This window comes from Homalodisca vitripennis, chromosome 8 (assembly GCF_021130785.1).
Source record: "Homalodisca vitripennis isolate AUS2020 chromosome 8, UT_GWSS_2.1, whole genome shotgun sequence".
Lineage (NCBI taxonomy): Eukaryota > Metazoa > Arthropoda > Insecta > Hemiptera > Cicadellidae > Homalodisca > Homalodisca vitripennis.
In genome coordinates this window covers 23,799,458-23,821,828 of record NC_060214.1, presented here as the reverse complement: position 1 = coordinate 23,821,828, position 22,371 = coordinate 23,799,458, and the positions used below count along the sequence as shown (strand labels likewise).

Genomic DNA, 22,371 nt, shown 5'->3' with positions numbered 1-22,371 from the left:
GTGTTCTGATAATGAAACTGCCAGACAACTGTCTCATCTCATTACTTCTTTTGGGCTTAGAGATACAGTAAAATCGTATACCAGGGAGTTTAAATGGGTCTACGTCACTAATTGACAACATCTTTAACGAACATCAGTCCAAGTGAGCTGGTCCACTCAAGTTGTCATAAACGGCAGTATCGGACCACCATGCTCAGGTTGGTGATCTCAAGGTTAATGTGTCTCCTATGATAAATACTCCTAAGTTCAAACTCAAACGTCAAAATTCAGATAACAGCATCCATGTTTTAAGACACTTGTTTGGCAAATGAAATGTGGGCTAATGTTCTTAGTGCACAAGATGTGAACTCCAAGTTCTCACTTTTCCTATCTACTTTCTCATATTATTTTAATTTAATTGCTCCTATAAAGAAGGTAAAAATACCAGAAAACCAAATCTTTTACGAAGGTGGTTTTCAATAAAGATTTGCTTCACCTCCAAGAGAAGGTGATCACTATGTATTCTCTGACGAAACACCTTGGTTTCTGGACATCCCTTGCGAAAATCTTACTGTGATCTTAAGAAACAGTTTCGGACTAGAGTTCGCTCTGCTAAGGTTGGGTTGGTTTATAAACACATCACAAAGGCCAAGAACAAAAACAGGGCCGTTTGGAACATCATTAAGGACATTCAGCCCAACAAAAAGTCTAAGGATTTTACCTGTTACTCCCATTAAGAATGAAAGTGGTTCCTTAGTGGTCGATCCGACTGTTATCTCCATGTCAGTTTTAATTCTTTCTTCACCCAGATGGGCGAACGTCTTGGAGGCGGTTCTTGGAATGTTGACGACCCACAACGAGTGTGTCATGCGATGCGGACAGTTTGTACCTTCACTTTTCCTGTTGGCCAACAGATGTTCGGGAAGTAATCGCAGTAGTAAAATCCTTAAAGCCCGGCCACACCTCAGGGGCTGATGGGAATGTCTTCTAGCCTTCTGAAGGATGTTGCTGAGCAGCTGGCTTGGCCTTTGGCCCACATTGCGAATGCTACCTTCGAAAGTGGTGTATTTCCATGTATTCTAAAGCAAGCAATAGTTAAACCACTACTGAAAAAGGGAAGCCCATATGACATCGAAAACTATAGGCCTATATCTATCCTATCAACGTTTTCAAAAGTCTTGGAAAAGCTGTATCTTGTTCGTTTACTGTCGTTTTTATCGCATAATAATGTCATTTTTGAAAAGCAATTTGGCTTTCAGACGTGGCTTCTCGACACTTGATGCCGTTTTTGACTTCATCAATCATGTTTCTATTGCCTAGGATGAACGTCAGCATTCGTTTGGTGTTTTCTTGGATCTCCGAAAAGCGTTCGATGTTGTCAATCATGGGCTCTTGTTATGCAAACTACAAATACAAAACCTTGGAATTAGGGGTGCCGCATTTTGACTGGGTGTCTTCATATTTGATGGGGCGTAGCCAGGTAGTTGAAATTCCCTTTGTTGACCACTCTGGTTGCTTGAGTCATCGAGTATCCCTCTGTGAAAACAGTGAAGTCAGGGGTACCCCAAGGCTCTGTCCTTGGCCCAGTCTTATTCCTATTATTTGTTAATGACATCTCATCTAGTGTGGGCGGAGGAAATCTGTGCTTATTTGCTGACCGACACATCTTTCAATATGTCACATAAAAATAGGGAAAACCTGGAATATGATATTTTTGTACAAGGCAGCTGTCTTCTTCAATGGATGGAAGAAAATCACCTTACTACTGTGAACACTGCAAAGACGACATTCCTGGATTTTTAATATTAGAGCACCCATGAATGGTGATAGTGGAAGTTCATCCATTATTTTAGGCGATTCCGTTATTAACTCGTCACAATTTACAAACTTCTTGGGTGTGGGATTTTGGACTCAAGCCTGAACTTTCACCTTCACATGGACAAGGTGTGTGTGGGAAATTATGCAGCGGCATATTTTTATTACGTAGACTCTCCAGTTTTTCTAGTACTGAAATTCTTCTGGCTGGCTATTATGGGTGCATTTACCCACATCTTGCTTATGGACTTTCCAATATGGGGCTCTGAAAACACAAAGACCCTATACATCTTTCGTTTGCAGAAGAATCTCTAAGGATTGTATTAGGGCTTGGCAAGAAGTCAATCATGCAGGGGTTTTTTCCGATCAAACAAAATTCTTACATTCCCAAGCCTATACATACTCGAAACCTTAACCTTCTTTAAGAAAAATATGCACATTTTTACCTCTGATTTTCCTAACTCATTACAACTTAAGAAACTCCATCTTGTATACCTGTACCAAAACACCGTACCTCATTTTTTGAAAACCAGTTATATTTTTCAGCAATCAAATTATTTAATAGTCTCCCACTGGAAATAAAAGCAGAAACTGTTGTTAGCAAATTTATGAAAAAGACTTAAGTGTTTTTTGATTGATGGGAGAGTTTTACTCTGTAAGAGATTATCTAATGTACAAATAAGATGTTTAGTTATATTTTATCTTTTGTTTTTATTATTATTGTAAATTATTGACCATTGTCATGCAATGTTAATTGTTAATTGACAAATAAACACTTTGACTTTGACTTTGACTTTGACTTTGGCTATGGAGTCTCTATATGGGGATACGAGAGTAAGAAAACTCAATATGTTTTTCGTCTCCAGAAAAGAGCTATACGGATTATTTTCAAGTTGAGTCATTCCCAGTCTTGTAGAGGTTTCTTTCGCAGTAATAATATCCTTACGTTCCCATCCATTTATATCCTTCAGTGTCTTTCTTTTTACAAAAAGTATCCCCACCTTTTTTCAGTCAACGTTAATCCAGCCCATAATTACTCCTTAAGAAAAAGAAACAACCTAATCCTACCCTGCCATAAAACATCTTTTTTTGAAAAACAAAGTCTTTACTCCTGCATCCGCCTTTTTAACTCTTTGCCATCCTGCTTGAAAATTGTTGTGGACGATAGGGAATTTCAAAATCGTCTGAAAAAATTTCTTATTTCGAGAGAATATTACAGTGTCCGGGAATACGTTGAGGATAATAAATTGTAGATCACTCCTGTTATATTGATTTGGTCTTGTTGTGTTTGATCTGTCAGTAGTCTATACTTTAAGTTAGGATATTATAATTTTCTTGACGAGTGCCTATGCATGTTATGTTTTTGGCAATAAATGAATTGATTGATTGATTCAATTTTTTGAAGTATTGTGAATTAAATTTTGGTCATAAAGTAAATATCAAGTTTTGTGTTATATTAATTTTGAGTATTTTGAGAAGAGAACTTTTTATTTTGTTTTGTTAATTTAAACCATTTTTGGAGAAGTATACATTTTTAGTTTAATTTTAATTTTAATATCTTTTAATCAGACTCTTAATTAGATTTGTTCGATTGAGTGACATTTGAAGAAAATTGAATCAAAAGTTTGTAAACTTTTGGGTGAACTTAAATTTCGGAATAAAGCAAGTATTTCCGAAAAGTTGTTTAATTTATAAAGTATTTGCTCCATATAAATTTAAAATATATGTGCTATAAAAACGGTACATAATTTGCGCCACTCTGCTATTTCTTTTTGAGCATAAACTTGTACAACAGGTTATTTACAGGAAAGAACTTGTAAACTGGTATAAACTTGTATAATTCATGAAAGTGTGTGTAACTTGTATAAGACTTGTATGAACTTGAACATTGTGTATAAACCTGCATAATTTTGTGTATTGAGTAAGACTTAGGACTTAAAATAATATTGTGAGTTTGGAATATTTGATTTATTTTAAGAAAATTATTTTAAAATAAAAATGGAGCTAGCGCATGTGGATCTGTTGCTCAAAAAGGAATTAATATTTGAAATAAATTTTAGGGACGGAAATGCTTTTAAATACGACACTGCTAGAATCTTAGGAAAATGTAAATAGTGTATTTGTAAATAGCGTAGGTAATTTTCCACTAGCTTATACGGACTTTAAGGTTCACCAAACCCAGGACAATATAATACGAAAAATATATAATAGTATAAAAGGTGGTACTAACTCTGAAAAATATTTCTTGTGTAAGGGAGTTGTGATGTATAGAAGTAAGCCTACTAGTAAGCCAAAGATATGTCTACCAGAACATTTAGTAGATATGGTGTTTAAGTATTACCATGAGTCGGAAATCGGGGGCCACTATGGAATATTAAAAACTACCAGAAAGATATGCGATTTATTTTACCATGCGGATCTTGCCGGGCTGATAAAAGACAAGGTAAAAATGTGCGAAGCTTGTGCGTTAGCGAAAACCGGTAAGGTTTATCATGGCAAACTGATTTCTGGTGTATCAGCTAGGCCCATGGATAAATTGTACATAGACATTTTTGGCCCTTTAACCAGGTCTAGTAGTGGAAATAATAATATCCTGATTGTACTTGACGACCATTCAAAAATGGTATTTTTAAGTGCGATAAAAGACGCGAAAAGTAAATCAATAATAAAAGTATTAGAAAGTGAAATTTTTAAAAATTTTGCATATTGCAAAAATATAGTGTCGGACAATGCACAGTGTTTTAGAAGTGTCGAACTAAAGAACTATTTATTCGCCCGGGGAATCAATCATCAATTTGTAACTCCATTTGTACCACAGGGAAACAAAAGTGAACGTCAGTTGAGGACAGTAAAACAGATGTTAAAAATTTACTTTAATTCGGATCAAACTAAGTGGGACACCAAATTAACTGAATTACAATTAGCGATAAATTGTGCGACCTCGGAAGCTACTAAAAATTCACCATACGAAATTATGTTCGGAAATAGGCCTAACTTGGAATTGACCAACAGATGGAACATTAATGATTTATTGGACTGTGATGTGTCAAAGCCGGATAATTTGGATAGGTTTCAAAGAACTGTGTTAAACTTAAAAAAGTCCATTTCGGCTAACAGGAAGAGGGCAGGCTATAGTGATAAGGAATGTGAACACCCATTCAAAGTTGGAAGCCTTGTATACGTGAAGACACACTGGCTGAGTAACAAAGCGGAAAAATTTCAGGCAAAAATGGCAAACCGGTTTTGTGGACCCTACAGGATTATATATAAATTAACAGAAGTGACCTTTATAGTTCAGGATATAAAGGATGAAAGATCAGTGAAGAAAGTACATGTTTCACAATTAAAGTTAAAGTACTAAAAGTGAAAGTTGAGAACTCAATAAACATTAGCCCGGGGCAAAGGTCAGTATGTTTTATTTTCAGGACAATTATATTGTTGAAAAGGAATTGAAGATGGGTCTAAAAACAATAAAATGACAATATAATTTATTTCTAAATTAACTTCAAGAATTGATTATATACTTATGTATTAATTTGGCCCAAAACACAAAACAAGTTAAGTATGAGAGTCCAGTAGTTTATTATAATAATACAAATAAATATTGGAATATAAAAGGGTGATGTGACGACTTTTTTATTTCAGCAATTGTATGGCTAAGATGAGAAGTCATAATATAAAATGCCAGTGTAAGTGTGTGATAACCATGTAATTTTCAGGGACAATGAATGGCATTAATGGTGTATGAAATTAATACACAGAGGTATTGTGATATATCATGAGATATATTTCTTCCCTGTTCCTCCAAATGTAGAAGGACAGGGTAATTTTGGTAATGTTGTGGTGTTGTTGTCCCCTGTTCCTTCCAATAGAGAAGGACAGGGTAATATTTTTTGGTGTACAATGAGTTGTATTGATAGTGATATTTCTTCCCTGTTCCTTCAAATGTAGAAGGACAGGGTAATATTGTTTTTTTATCACTATATGAGGTTTATTGTGTGTAAAAAAATTGATTATTGTGCCATTGTAATCCCTGTAAATTGATTGTATTGTAATTAACAACATCTGGTAATGGTTTACATTCGTGACACTGGCGCAGGCGTACAATAAGAACACCGTGAAAGACTGACAGCCATACAATTATACGGAGGGAATATTTTGTAAAAAGGAATGTCCTCCAAGAGCTCAAAGCCTCGCTGGCTGAAATTGTTATTAGATTGGAGGAGCAGGTAGCAGTGCTATTAGCGAACCAGAGCCAGCCAACCACGAGATCAACGAGGCCACCGCACTGCACCGGCCGCACAATCATTGGAGAAGCTACCTGCCTCGACTCCTCACCTACCACATCCCTCTGCGATGGCTACCTGGGGAGCCACACTGGACGTCGGACACTCCTACCACATCACCCCTCGGACTACACATCACAGCCTCCACGTAGTGATAAGTACAAAAGAATTGTTATTTAAAAGTGTGCATGTGGAGGGATATTATTGTACTTAGTCCGGGATGAGTGTTTAAAGGTTTAGGTTCCTACCGTGATTGCAGCTTCGGGCTAGGGAAAATATGTACCATAGTTCTAATTCTTTATGCTGAATCGCGGTAGGAAGTAGGCTCCTGTTAACTAGACGCGGTGCGTGGACATTGTTTGTTTAGTTGAACCGGTAATCAGCTGATCGGTCTACGTTCCGACCCGGCAAGCCTGGAGAGGGTCAGAAGTAGTCAGTCGAGTCTTGAAGCCACGACGAGAAGGTGTACCGGTCGAAGCTGAAGTTTTCTTCCTCTAACCCTATAGTTGGGATTTAGAGTAATTATTTATCGCGTGTAAATTCAAGTTCAAGTATTTAAAATTTTAGTGCGTTTTATTTTGCGATCTGCCTCCGTAATCTTCAAAGTAGTAAGTCCCGTACCAGCGTATAGTTAATATCTTTTATTTTATAATACTGTAATTAAAATTTCTAAAGTTTCCCATCTTTCAGAGTCTGGAAATTTAATTCAATTTTTTGAAGTATTGTGAATTAAATTTTGGTCATAAAGTAAATATCAAGTTTTGTGTTATATTAATTTTGAGTATTTTGAGAAGAGAACTTTTTATTTTGTTTTGTTAATTTAAACCATTTTTGGAGAAGTATACATTTTTAGTTTAATTTTAATTTTAATATCTTTTAATCAGACTCTTAATTAGATTTGTTCGATTGAGTGACATTTGAAGAAAATTGAATCAAAAGTTTGTAAACTTTTGGGTGAACTTAAATTTCGGAATAAAGCAAGTATTTCCGAAAAGTTGTTTAATTTATAAAGTATTTGCTCCATATAAATTTAAAATATATGTGCTATAAAAACGGTACAGGTGCTTGGACAGTTCACATAAAAATGGGATTTCAAAAACCCCCACAGAAAAAAATCACAAGGAGACAAATGTGGAAGATCGAGCCAGCCATGGTAAATCACCCCTGATTGAGATAAGGCATTCTGGGAAGTGTTCCCTCAAAACAACCATCGATGCTCTTGCGGTGTGTGCCGTTGCACCATCTTGCTGGAACCAAATGTCCCCTAAATCCAACTCATCTAGCCTTGGGAAAAAAAATCCTGTAACATGTTTACATACCGGCCCGAATTCACTGTCACTGCGACTTCATTTTCCTTCAAAAAAATCAGGGACCAATAATTGCAGATGAGGAAATTGCACACCACACTATCACTTTAGGTGAATGCAAAGGCCTTTCATGCAATTCTCGAGGATTGGTGTCAGCCCAGTAGTGCATGTTTTGTTTATTCACAGACCCACACAAATGAAAATGGGCTTCATCACTAAACAACACAATAGCGTCCTCAAGAACGACATCCAGAAGAACCTCACACACGTTCTTCCGATTATTGTAGTCACATTCTGACAGTTCCTGCACAATCGCCATCTTGTATGGATGGAATAATGTAGGTCTTTGTGGAGAATTCTCCTCACAGAACGATTGCAAAGTCCAAGGGCAGACACGTGTGCGCACTAAATGCCGTGGTGATCACAATATCTAAGCCTTCACAGCCTCAATGTTCTCAGGTGATCTAATGGGCCGTGGGACTCCAGTTCTTCGTTTTGTTACACTTGAAGTATGTCTAAGCGTAGTGACCCACAATTTTTTATATCGAAGAATGTAATCATCGATACCTAATATTCGCATCTCAAATCCTAGACTATCAATCCATATAAAAGTATCTATAGTCCTCAATAACAATCATATATTTTAAATTAAAATATGAATTTAATATTTACAGTGATCAAACAAATTATTATAGGCTAACCAAAATTAGGAAAACTGAAGACGACCATATTTGCTCCTCTCACAGTTACAGTTGTTTCTTTCCCACAAATTTCACGTACCTTAATGGGTTTTTCGTTACGAGTCCCACATGTTGAGGTCACGAAAAAAATGTCTTATCTTTCAAAGCAATGTCATGTAGTTTTCTAAAATTGCCTGCCATTTTTAATAATCAAATGTTACTTATATAAAATTGAAATATTACATTACGAGTATTATTTGAAAGTGTTTACAGCTGTTGATACAGATAATTAAAAGTTAATTGTTCAAAATAATCAGTATCGATTGATTATATCGATGGTTATGATTAAGTAATATCGTTTGCCAATTGGCGATATAAAAAACCGGGTCCGCTTATCGTACCTTACCCCGGATGGTGTCCACATCAGATCTAGGGTTAAGACTGCTTACATTTGATTTTCACTCTCTATACTAGGCCTACTGGGATTGGCACCTTATATATATATATGTATACATTCTATGCTATAGGCCTAGGTTATTTTAAGTTATAAATCTAAATAGCAGTAGGCTAATTAGTGATTAATTAGGTTTTTCAAAATGAATAGCCCTACATAATTTTTAACTGAGTCATTTATTTTTCAATCCCCAACTTTTGTCTTTGTCAAAAAATTCAAATTGACTAGATAGCTGATGTGAGATTGTTATTTAATATTTTTCAATCCCCAACTTTTGTCTTTGTCAAAAAATTCAAATTGACTAGATAGCTGATGTGAGATTGTTATTTAATATTTTTCAATCCCCAACTTTTGTCTTTGTCAAAAAATTCAAATTGACTAGATAGCTGATGTGAGATTGTTATTTAACCCTAGAACTGTTAATCGACATAATTATGTCGGTTAATGCCGCTTTTGTGGTATTAACCGTCAAAATTTTGTCGATCAAACATTCCCTCCTATAATTACTTTTTATAATATACTCCGGTAACGTATCGATATAATTCATGCACCATTGGATTCGGGAAGAAAAATGCTAAGGAACAGATGAGTTTTATTCCTCTTTGTATTATGGTTATGACGTAGCAAGCTTGTTATTTTGAACGTAAAAGAAAACGCGACGCCGTTTGTTGTGACCGCCATATTGCCGCTGCCGTTCTGTATCACTTTCGTGCCGAGCTGTGGATATTTGTAAGTTTTAATAGTTTTACGCGTGTTTTAGTGTCGTATTTAATGTGTAGTGTGTTGTTTGATGTCGTAGTAGTGTAAACATATATATTTTAGAATAAATCAATTTCTATTCACTGAAATATGTTTGAGAAATTACCGGCTCTGTGTAGGCTATGGCAAAATGACTTGGCTAAAATTCATTTCACATAGTTTGTTATTGTTTTCACTTACTAAACGTTATTTATAGCACTCTTTTAGCTCTGAAGTAACTATTTATTTTTGGTAAATAGATAGTTTTCACAATAAAATATATATTTCCTGTAATTTCTTTGGTTATATATAATAACGGTTTGGGTTATTCTCTATTTTTTTTAATATCTTTAGTTATATTTATAGTTTTCTAACTACATAATATTTCCTATTACTTATAAACCATAAATTTATAAATTTTGATATAGTACAAGCTTTAGAAACTATTTTATATTTTGCTGAATGAAAATTTTTCGCAAAAGTTTTGAATAATGGCAAAATTTAACTTTTTTTACTTTTCAAAAAATAATTTATGGTAATTATTTCATTACTACTGTATATTCTATTGGTACCAGTAAGATTAAACGCCGGGGCGGCAAATCACGAATTTGACGTTACCAACGTATTCTGCTCACCCTCCTGAACAAAAAATATATATAGTACTAGGGGGTGCAAATGACAAATAACATGATTTTAGGGGGTATATTGATAAGTGGTAAAGTTTCTAATGTTTTAATGTTCAGTTTGTGTGCTGTGTCTGGATAATCTGTTTACTTGAATATTATCTGCGGCCGGGACTGATAGCAGCCTGATAGCATACCTGTTATCTGAGTTGTCCGGGGCATAGGTCAGTTCTACACAAGATATCGTGTTCAGTAGGTCGGATTGAGTGAGTGAGTTTACAATGATGAATCAACCATCCACTAGTTCAACCAACCCTAGTGAATTGTGTGTGTCGGAGTGTTTCGTAGGGCACGTAAAGAGCTTACGTTTTGACCGAAACGAAATTATCTCTTTTTTAATAGAACAGGGCATTTTTAAAAATGAGTGTATTTGTTCGTCGTGCGGTCGAGTGGTGTTTTTTAAACCGGGAGACTGTGTCGTTTCGTTGTGATAGACCACTTTTTTGTTGCTGCTGTTTAGCTATATCCGCCAACACACTAATGGTAAGTGTTCTCTGTTAATATCCATCTATATATTTGAGTTTTTCATGATTTATTTAGTTTTTAAACTTTACATAATTGCCTTTGCATTACATTTCAATTTATATTTTTGATCAGCCCCTCTAGAATTTTATATTTTACTGATAGGTACTATCTCGAGGGATGTTTTTCTTTTATTGACATCAGCGCGGGGCAGCACCGAAGGTGCTGCCGAAGCCCGCGCTGATGGCCGGAGGCACTCGTAATTAATTTTTTTCTCGAAATTAAGAAAAACATTATTAATTTTGAACAAAATTCTGCTCATTTCTGTAATTTCTCATTTACGTTTGCAAAGATGGCGGCGCAACCGATGACGTCATCACGAGGTTCAATCATTGGCCACAAAAGGTCACGTGACGCTAGACGTGGATGTAGAACATGGAGATATTACTGGAAAGTTATTTAATTTTTTATTTTCTAGAACTTCGTTATTTCTCATTTCCACCCCATCAAACCTTATACTTTTTTTATATAGGACGATTCCAATAAGTTAAGAACGCAAAACTCGTATTTTTCCGCCCCGGCGGTTAATATGATAATTACCATTCTATTTTATTCTAAGTAATAAAATATGCAAAATAACATGTATTCATAGATAAATGTATTTGAAAAACTTGTTTTACCAAAGTCTTACGTGTACACCCGATTTTCAGAATTTATACGCATCGCTGCTTTTTGTTCTATAGCTTTATGATGCTTTCATAAATGTGTATAACGTTTATGTTTTTCTGAAACTAGATAAAATTTGACACAGAATGGCTATCTCACTTATAAATATTTCTCACTATAACTTCATTTGCTAGGTATGGTCCCCCCCAAATTTAAGAAATATTTTTCATAAATTTTATATTTGATTAAAAAAAGTGTTTATTAGAAAATTTTTGATGGTTAATTTTACAATATAGTGCAATTCTACGTTTCATTCTGAACACAAAAATATATACTCTTATTTATATTGCTTTTATTTTATATTTTTAATAATTTTTTTAAAAAAACCTTGCGCGAAGCTCCAAAACAGCCGCGAAGCTCCAAAACAGCCGCGAAGCTCCAAAACAGCCCGACACTACAGGATGAAATGACCACCAGTTCTAGGGTTAATATAATTCTCATTAGTCACTTTCAGAAATATCCATCCAATTTGGACTTGACCTAAGGTGGATCATTCATTTTATTGAGAAAATTACAAATAAAACTTACACCAGTGCTTTCGGCTTCCATGAACCAATCGGGTTTCGATGAAAACGACTTTGATTCAACTAATACTGCCATTGATACAATTTATAAATCGGATGTGTAAAAAATGAATAACAAAAGCTAAATTAATAAACCACAACTACAAATTGGCCTCAACACTCATGTATCAATTAATTACAAGATGACTTGCTGACTTGCACTGATGCAGATCGCTGATCTAGACAAAAACCAAAACTAACAACTTCACCACTCTCCACCGACTACCAATATATGTTTACTGTCTGAAACCCGCACAGCGGCTTGTTTATAGGTTATACTTTCACTAAGTATTAATTACAGTATTCCATCAGAGAGGTGAAAGTATATGTTAACATATCTTTGAGAATAAATTAGAGTTTTTCACCTATCATACTATGCATACTTTATTTCGATTCAGTCAAATACCAGGTTTGCTCGTAACGAAATATTAACACAACAAAACACTTTTATTTACAACTATTACTCGCAGCAGCTTCTTGCTACATAACAGGGACATTATAGGAATATCTATGATAAATGGAATGGCAAATCTTGGGTTTTGGAAATAATTTCCAATTAGTCTGATCATTTTTGACTAAGTTTAATGACAGCATTTTGGAACCCTGCAGTTAAAGAGTGAAACTGTAAGTAGTTATTCGTAGGGACGAGCTCCCGGTAGTTGATCTTGCCGCACACCATTAATTTGCCAAATTAACTTAGGGTATTACATCACGTACTAAACATACCGTAGAAATTCTAAATATATAGAGTGAGGTAATAAATTAGTTCGTAAAGACATCTATGAAATAATTCTAATTTCTTTGCAGAATTCCATGATATTAGATTGGATAGTCCCATTGATTTCAGTAGCATTTGCATTGTTTAGAGACAGTGGGGAGAAATCCTGAAGTAAGAATGTAGTTTTCTCGGTAATAGCGCAGTGAAGGCGTTAACTACGAATTACATAGCTGTAGACGTATAGCAGTTTGACACATTGACTGCGGTATACATGGCTTACACATCGGTTGTCCTAAAGTCGGTACGTGACTAGTGTCGCAGTGAAGGCGTTAACTTCGTCAAATGCACGAATATAGCTCAAGTAAAAAATCAATGTCGTTGCAGAGCCACCTGAACCAAAAAGCATTAAAACTTCTAGACGTTAGTAAATTGGCATAGGTATCAGTTGGTTTTTTTTTTGTTCAGTAAAACCGGATTAGTTTATTAATATCATTTCGATCATTGTTATCTACGAACTCATAGACAATACAGATTTTAATTATTCCATATCGTGAATTTAGTCTGTAAAGAACCCTAATTTTATCTGACTATAAATAAAATATTGTTTAGATAAATAAAAGATTGTAAAATTACAGTAATGTCTTAAATGAATAATTCAAATGAAATAGACTTATCATTCAAATAGTATTACAACACTTTTGTATTATATATGCAGTATTAACATTGGAAACACAACTTAATGTTGTAATATCAATAAAATGGTTGTTATCGTTATAGTGTGATGATAAGAAAAAATTCGCTAGAGATTATAATATCGATTTCTCACCTTTTAAAGCTCATAAAACCATACCATCAGTCTATTAATTAACTACGTTATCAAATGCACTGATAATAATTCTTTATAACGTGCTTAAATGTACTAAATAACTATTTGGAGAATAAATATAAAATAAAGAAAACTAAAAGTGTTATAAACCAGGTTAAACTAATAATAGTCAATGTGGACCATTCCGTGTTAACCCCACAGCAGACGACACCCTGGCTCGAATAGGAGACCGACTTACAACGGATTGGCTTTTGCTATTTTCAATGTCGATATAGAGGAAGTAGGATGCAGAGTTTCACACCTAATTCAACCCTCTCATTTAAAACTATACAGACCTACACACAAAGAAATTGAAATAGCTTCCGTCATTAACGTAATATAAATACGTTTAAGCCCACAAACCTAGATATTAAAATCAATACATTTATTATAGCGTTTCTTTGTATATATTATGTACACAAGTAGATAAAAACCGAGTTCACTTTCTTCTAAAAAAGGAGAAACAAATCTTAAAAAATAAGGCAGTCGCGAGACTGCCGACAGAAGGCTACTTCTCATAACGGGCTGTGAATATATATCCTGAAAAGAACCCTTTCTAAATATCTCATTTTACGTAATGTAGTCAATTCGTTTTGCCTTGCTTGAGAATATAAACATTGCTCAAGCGATCTGCTCTTTTACGTCTGTATATCTTTGCGAATTCTATCTTGAAAGTTCTTTTGAACGTAGTTTAACCAATTCTTTTTGCCTTGCTTTGCTTCACTTCACAGCCATATTTTAATTTACTCTTACTTCTGTTTTCTGCCGTTTGTAAATTACAAATTCTGCTTCGCTGTTGTCACAGGTTTCATCACCACTTTATTTGTTTGGTTTTGTGGATAAATCGGAATAACTGTTTTCGTTTTTTCATTACAATTATTAGCTGAAAAATAAATAAATATTTACTACCTTTGAATCCAAATAATAATAATAGTAATATATAAGCTGTCATAGCTGATTACAAACACCATTTTTGTTGCTGCAGATCAGATATGTTTATAACATACAACCATAGTTATACAGTTTATATAACGGTTTGTTTACATTTCGGTAAAGCTGTCATTCTATTTTGAAAGCATGTGGAAAACATAAAAATGCGTGACGTTCCGTGATGCAAAATTAAAGTTTTTCCCCGTGCAAAATATACATCCATCCCGCCAGAAGAAACGGGTATATACTCATGAATACTCGTATGAGTATATACGAGTGATAGTTGTGTAAAGTAGTAAATTGCACATTATAAAACTGTTGTATCGTCCTGAGACAAGAAGTCAGTTAATAGAAGTTATGGATTTCCATATTATCAGCTCTGCCCAACACATTTTCATCAGTAATCCCAGTTAGCAGATGCAATACTAAAAAGACCTTTGCTGTTTAGCTTGCTTTAAAGATGACATTATAGGTTAAGCTAAAATGTCCAAGCTATGAAATCAACCGATTCAGCAAAACATATGTAACTTCATAAAATGTGTTGATAAGTTTTTGAAATATGTCATACGATTAATTTTCACCATTCACTGTTTTACTAATTTGTTTATTCTGGTGTTTTCTCGTTGCCAACATGGTTATTGGTTACCCATAATACCAATTTAATCAGAGTTACTTTTTGAAAGAAAGAAATTAACACTTACAATGGATCAATGTGTAACATTTTCAATGTCGATGTAGAGACAAAGTGTCAACACAAACTTTTAACCCTATAGGTCAACTCTTTCGACAGTTGTCGTGCGCACAGACTAAACATAAAACATAGGATTTCGTTCATTACAAATTATCAGGTAAACGCTCACCCAACAAAACTGATGGAAGTATTTGATACATTTATTAAACCAATTGAGTCATTCACTCCATAATAATTACGAGTAAATCAGCTGTTTTAAAAAAACATAAAAAACTAACAGCTGTCTATTGTATAATCTGTCAGAGTAAGAGTTCTGCTTCTGTCAGAGTTGTTCACTCTGTTCGTCTGTACTGTTCATTCATTCACTATTCATACCATTCCTATCATGTGTTGGGGAAGTTAATCGTGTATATAGGTAAATGTAACCGCGTTTACCTAAATAATTGTATTAGGGTCAGTTTGTTTTTAACCAATTTTATATTAAGTTTGTTTTTATGAGCACAGAAATGTAAGTACACAATATATATATAAATAAATTACTTAGTTGACGTGTGAATCCTACTATTTACTTTCAAGACTGCATATAGCCTAACAACTGGTTTGCCTTCACTATGATTCATGATCTATAAATAAAATATGATCTCATGATCAACCACAACCACACTATTGATATTATTTTATATGTAATATCAATCTTTTGTGGTATTTTTTACATGCCTTATGAGAGCTATTATTAATAAATTACAGGTTAATAGGGTAGTGTCCTGGTTTTTGGGATTTCAACATCTACAGAATTTAGAATGGAAGGGATTATTAACATCTGAATTTACCTGATAATATAAGTATTAGTCTAATTAAAGGAATTTAGTAATTAAATCCTGTAGATTATATTAGAAAAATCCTTATAGGATATAATACCATATCATTTCATTGACTTATTAGCAGTACATGACCTGGCAGGCACTAAACTGCTAAAAATGCTTTTAAATCCCAAAAATTCACTTTAATAAAACTGAAAAAACATTGCTGATTTGTTACATTAGCATGTAAAAATTATATGCTTCTAATATAATTAACTGCACAAAACTAAGCAAAATAGCATTGGAAGACAATAAAATTGTGTACTTCTTGGTTTTTAATGTAAAATATTATTTGTTTTGTTATACAGTCTCCTAATTATGGTTTAATGGTAATGATTGCTATATAATTTATGGGGTACATATTAAATTAATTCTTTTTATTTCAAACATGTGACTTTAATTTAGTATATTAGATACTTTGATATTGTTAGATAGTTCTGTTATTTGATATATGAAGTATCAATGATTATACCAAGCAATATAAAAACCGGATCCACTTATTGTACTCTGCCCAAACGTGTTTAATTCTGAACTTATGGAGTTTGTCAAATTATATAGAGTTTCCGAGTTTATAATTGAAGTTTAACAGCTCAGGTATAAATAAAAAACTGCAATTAACAATCCCAAATGTTTTGTTACATATTGAAATATTAGTATGTTCCAGTTCATCATTAAAATAATGTTTAACATACAAAAAGTATTTCAATAATAAACTTCAGGCGTATTAATGATTTTGAAACTAAATATTTTCCATTTCTGGCCTCTCCTTATCCATTGCTGGCCAAGCACCCAATTTTTTATAAAAATCTTTCACTTCCTCATCATTGGGAAGATATGAACTAACTGAGTTTTTTTGTCTCCCAATTTTTTTCAAATTCAAATGGTTATTTGCACATAAAATCCGTATATAGATGTTACAAAGTAATCACAAATTCGTGGATCGTCATAATTATATTATTAAAATAAAAAAATACTAATTCATATTACATAAGTGTCCATATGTAATTTATATCAGATATATTTTATATTATATATTTATTTATTATATTTATAAATTTATATTATATATTTATATCAGACAAACATGATAGGATGGTATAAAAAGTTTAAAATAATTTAAGTTGACATACATACATTGGGGTTTAATTAAAATTTCCAATTTCCATACCAGTAACACTATACTAGGCCTTTTTTAAAAGCAGTTCTTTAATAGCTTCATTATAACTTTTTTCTGCGAGAATTTTGAAAGAATTAGGGATTTCATAAAAAACTTTATGCCCATGTACATTGGACTTCTTTCAAACAAAGATAAATTATGAATTGGAGAGTTTAGTTTCTTCCTACAAGACGAGGAACACATAATTATCCTACTAGGCAAAACTACCTTCTCGAAACAATACCAGTAAGGTTAGAAAAGACTAAATGTAGTCATGTGTGTATGAAAATAAAATTATTTAATAAATTGCCTAAAGAATTATAGTGTTTGCCCTTGAAGCAGTTTGAAATAAAACTAAAAAAGTTTCTAAAGGAAATTGTTTTTTATTCAATCGACGAATATTTGGCCTATGATATTGACATTAGTGTCTAGAGTAGTTTTTAGAGAATACGAAAGGTGTCTGAATCTTGTTGTTTATTTATTGAGTCCTCGTTGTTAGTAAATAACTGTTGTTGAATAATTTGTTGATTATATTGTTACCTACCATTTAGCTCTACTGCTGTTAAATTTTCTTTTTCGAGCATTACTCATCATTGTTATTGTTTTTTTATAGTTTTTTTTGGTACTTTGGGATTATACCGACCACACCCAGACATGAATCGTTATTTCACATTTCGTTTCTACTGATTACTAGATTAGCGTAGAACAATATTTCGTCAATATAAAACAGGAATTGTCTTATCGCAAACCCCTCCCCATCCTCAGACAGAGGTCAAAGTCGAGCGTCTAGTAGATAACGTGATTGCAGAGTCTCGCCGCCCGTTCAGCTGGTGCATCGCTTTGTTGTACTTCCGTGTTTTACCTCTACATTTCTCCAAACACAAAAATTCAACAAAAACAAACATTTACCAAACTAAACTTTTTATTAAAAAAACACTCAAAACTTGTTTTTATTCTTGATCACATTCCGCCACCCAAAATGCGAGTGCCTCCGGCCATCAGCGCGGGCTTCGGCAGCACCTTCGGTGCTGCCCCGCGCTGATGTCGACGAAAGAAAAACATCCCTCGAGATAGTACCTATCAGTAAAATATCAAATTCTAGAGGGGCTAATCAGAAATATAAATTGAATTGTAATGGAAAGGCAACGATGTACCGTGCAAATCACGTGATGCCGCGCGGCCTGCCGTAATCAGGATTCTCGAGAAAGATAAGATAACAGCGACAACAATACCGATCACAATACCTGGAAATGCTTGTAAGTTTGTAATTTTGTAATTGAAGAGTTGTTTTTTCGTTCTATCATGTTTGTTTCTATAAATTTCTATTTTTGTGTTCTTCATACTGGTGTGGTCGGTATAATCCCAAAGTACCTTTTTTTTATCTAAAACATTGTTATATTGTTGTTAAGTCTTTGTTGTAATGTTAAGTTTTAGTATTTTAGAATTATGCAGCAATTAATTTTAAGAGATATATGGAATGCATTTTTATGTTGACTGTTTGTTATTTCATATTTGATTTAACACACTGAGAAAACATGTATCTCATGATAAGCTGTGATTCCTTACTGTAAAAGATGACTTTGTCAATTGCATGATTAATGCTTAAAGACAATATACTTTCTGATTTCTGATTTCTTTCTTTCTGAGTTGAATAAATGTTCTATTAATGGTAACATATCCATCAGAGTAGTCAGAATTCCTGTGGAAGTACCAAGTCCTTGTTTGAGTTTCTGAAACTAAATGCTTGTGTCTTAAGTTATGGATAGAATGAACATGTGTGATCTATATACTCTTTATACTGTGTAATATTGATTCATCTAAATATTTATTAATACCCAAAGAGAATAGAAATCAGTTTAACGTGGGATCCAAACCACTTAAGTATCGGTTTGACTGTAGGATAATTCACAAAGTCAATATATTGATCGGGAAAGACAAACAGACATCTAACAAAAATGTCAGATTATCACATCCATAATCACCTTCAAATTATGAGCCAATTATCGATGTTTGAATACAGAATTATTTATAGTCTCATTTTGTAACCTTTTGGATCACCAAAGTATTAAGATTTTCTACTGGCTTCATAGTTGAAGTAGCTGTGATAAAGGTCTTAAAATAAATAAAAACATTAAAAACCTATATGTGAATGTAAATATTTAATACATTTAAAAGTTGAGTAGCAAAATTAAATTTTGTGCTGAATGTGTAGCCGATTTATAAAGATTGCTTCATAAAAAGCTTACTCAAAAGCAGAGCAGGATCCAGATTGTTTACTAGAACCCTGCTTTCTACTGGGGTCTTTACTAAACATTCCATATCAAACTCCTCCATTGAACTGCTCAGATCCAGTTCTTTCTCATTTTACTGGATTCAGTGTTCAACATAAACCAGCTTTTATACTGAATTCAGTGTCAATATAACCAGACACAGCTTCTTTATTTAGTTCTTTAGCTTCAGTGTTAGGTTTAGTGTCAATGTGCCCCGATCCAGTTTCTATACTTACTGTGTTTAGTGTGAAGTTATATCCATTTCCCGATACTGTACTGGAACCAATGTCAAAATTGGCATTGGGGATGTAGTACTACCTTTAAGTTAAAATATTCTAAGATTGTTTTTAACTGACTGTTGTTATTGTTCAAGTGAATGGATGACCACGATGAGGATGTATTCAGTGACACAATATCAGAACACTCGATACGAAGTAAGGGCGACTACATAAACTTGTCGAGGTTCACGATATACCACAGTGCACAGGACTTGGAGGAGAAAATGGCGGAGGAGGACAGGTACACGGACAAGAGCAGCCAACTGTTGCACACGACCGACAAGGGTTCCAGCCCACATTCACCTAAGGTAGGGTTCCACCTCGGAATTTTGATAGTTGAACTTTGTTTCTAAGTTTTTTTGTACCCCTTTAGGACGAAAGGGAAGGTAAAGGAGTTACAGGGTGGCACGGAAGGGACTCACACATGTGTTTCATGTATGAAAGCAAGAGCTGTAGTTCTTGTCTCCACAAAGTTGTAGTTTACCAAGTACTTTCCCACATCACAATCGGCCAAAAGTGTGCTGCACCTCGAATACATTATGTTGTCCAGGATCCACGTGATAAACAAAATATTGTCCCTGAATTTGTTCTACTGGACGTAGCCAGAGCTGGACCTATCTAGTATATTAGTAACTCATTACTTGCTTATGATTTTAAAAGGAGTACAAGATTTGTATAGATAAAAATGGAGTCCGACCCCTTTTAAACCTTCATCTGTCCACTTTCTCTGGTCTGTGCAAGACCAGACCTTATTGTATCTTAGTAAATACAATAAGGGGAAAAGTCGATACCAGAACAAGGTACTGATAAAAGTGCTGCTATGTTTTTGGGCAGGATTATAATTACAATATCTTTAACTCCAAATATTCAAATTTTTGTGTATATAGAATTTAAACTCAACTTTTTGAGAACTGTATCAGCTTTATTCTTGTGAAAATATCTAAACCATAGGAATAAACAAGTAGACACTTTTTGACAATAGTCGTGTAAAGTACATTTTTGTATCAGTTTTCTTATAAACTCCAGTGCAAATTTAGTAACATCATAGTAACATTCATCAACATAAACGCAAGTTGGTGGTTTCAGGATGATATTTTTTGTTATACTGTATTTACTTATTTACTATTCAGACTTTGAGTGAACCATTATTATTCAGAGCCAGTGGTCGGTCATAGGCTAATAGATCTGCCACAGATTGATGGTTACAGAGCTACAGTTATTGACCTTTTGTGTCAATGGTCTGTATTGACTTGCTGGACCTACTGACCTACACAACTTGTTTATCTGTCTGTCTGTCTGTACTGAGTGTCTCTATACACATTGTACTGGTTGCATTGTTGCACTGAACATTAAATGTTATGTTTATGTTATATTTTTATAACATATAATTTATTATATTTATTGTTATTTATATTACCGGTTTTAAAAATAATTACAATTTATTAATATATGAGTACTGAATTAATGAACTTTATTAATTTTCTAAAATATTGATTTATGAGCTCCTTATGACCTTGAATTTTGTCCCATGTAGCAATGTTAAACCTTATCATTTTTGTCTATTATTTTTGCCCAAACAAAATGTTTCATTGTAAAGATATGGTGCATTCAAAAGTCTTGATGTTTTCATATCGTTTTTCATAATTGAAAATACTATTTTGTTATATAAAGAACATAGGTATTTTTTTTGTTAACTCTCTGGACAAAGGTATACCACGTTATTGCTCAGGTCAAGACAAACATATATCACCATATGAACATGCATCTCCGATGCTTATTTTTCCATCTGTCTGTCTGTATCTATTTTTTATAAAAAAATTAATATCTTAAAAACTGATAAATTAAATTATACCAAATGTTTATGATAACAAGGCCAGTTACTGAAAAATATATCATGAAATTATTTTTAGCATTTTCAAGATGGCAGCCATTAAAGCTTTTAAATTTTAAATATCTTAAGAACCTGCAATTTTTCTCAAGAATTACAAGAATGATCGTTTTTAAAGGATTTTATCATAAATCTAATAACAACAAATTTATTTAAATCGAATAATAAACAGCTGATTTAAAGCAGATTTACTGTGGCATGACATGGCCCACATTGAGGTTCTCAGTGAACAGCCAACAATACAAACACTGAATAAACAGCAGCTCTCAATATGGGCCATGTCTTGTCACAGTAAATCTTATTTTTTTACAGTAAAATGTAGTTAGACAACTATGTTGACAATCTTAAAATTAATTAGGTCACTAATGTGAAATTCATTCTTGGAATACAGACGTTTCTTAGTTAAAATTAATTGTTTGCCAAAATCCTAATGCTTGAATATTAAATAACTTTGCTGAAATTGTTTTAAAAATTGGATTAACGACATTTTAAAATAGGTCCTTTTTATTTCTGTATGAATCTTCAACAATTATATATTTTAGGCACAAAATACTGTGAGAAAAATGTAATATAGTTGACAGTTTTTAAAATTTTAATATTTCATTAATCAATTAATTTTAACACAAATTAATAAATGAGGGGCTTTATACACTTAAATATAGCATAACATATAATTATTCACTTTAAAACGTACAATACACATTGCTACATTATATGCGTGCAGTTTAGCGTATAAATACCAAAATTGTCGTCATTGGCTTGTACATGTAATTAGCGAAAGCACTTATTAACTGACAAAACATTCACTATTTTGCAACAGTATTGATAATAGTAATGACGTGTCCCCAATTACTACAATACTCATGTCAATATCTCACATCAACTCACATTAAGAATTTGATGGTGGATTTTAAGAATTTCACCAAGAAGATCAGAATCTGTTAACACAGGTGCACTAATTTAGCCCTTTCAGGTTCGCAGCATCTACAAAGTAGATGATATGAAGTATGCATAAATTGCTG

The 22,371-nt window shown here is 33.4% G+C and overlaps 2 protein-coding genes across 2 annotated transcripts in view; one reads left to right on the top strand and one right to left on the bottom strand.

Annotated features, from left to right (window-relative positions):
* LOC124367433 (proteasome subunit beta type-6-like) overlaps positions 1-11,905 on the bottom strand; it is a 39,493-nt gene extending 27,588 nt beyond the window's left edge. The window contains exon 1 of the mRNA XM_046824242.1: positions 11,659-11,905. Within this exon, the coding sequence (XP_046680198.1) occupies positions 11,659-11,730 (72 nt within the window). The 5' untranslated portion in view covers positions 11,731-11,905. The remainder of the gene's footprint in view (positions 1-11,658) is intronic.
* Positions 11,906-15,201: 3,296 nt separating this feature from the next.
* The window catches only part of LOC124367432, a 91,984-nt gene continuing 84,814 nt past the window's right edge, over positions 15,202-22,371 (top strand). The window contains 2 exon segments of the mRNA XM_046824241.1: positions 15,202-15,405; positions 19,557-19,769. Coding sequence (XP_046680197.1) covers positions 19,560-19,769 — 210 coding nt within the window. The 5' untranslated portion in view covers positions 15,202-15,405; positions 19,557-19,559.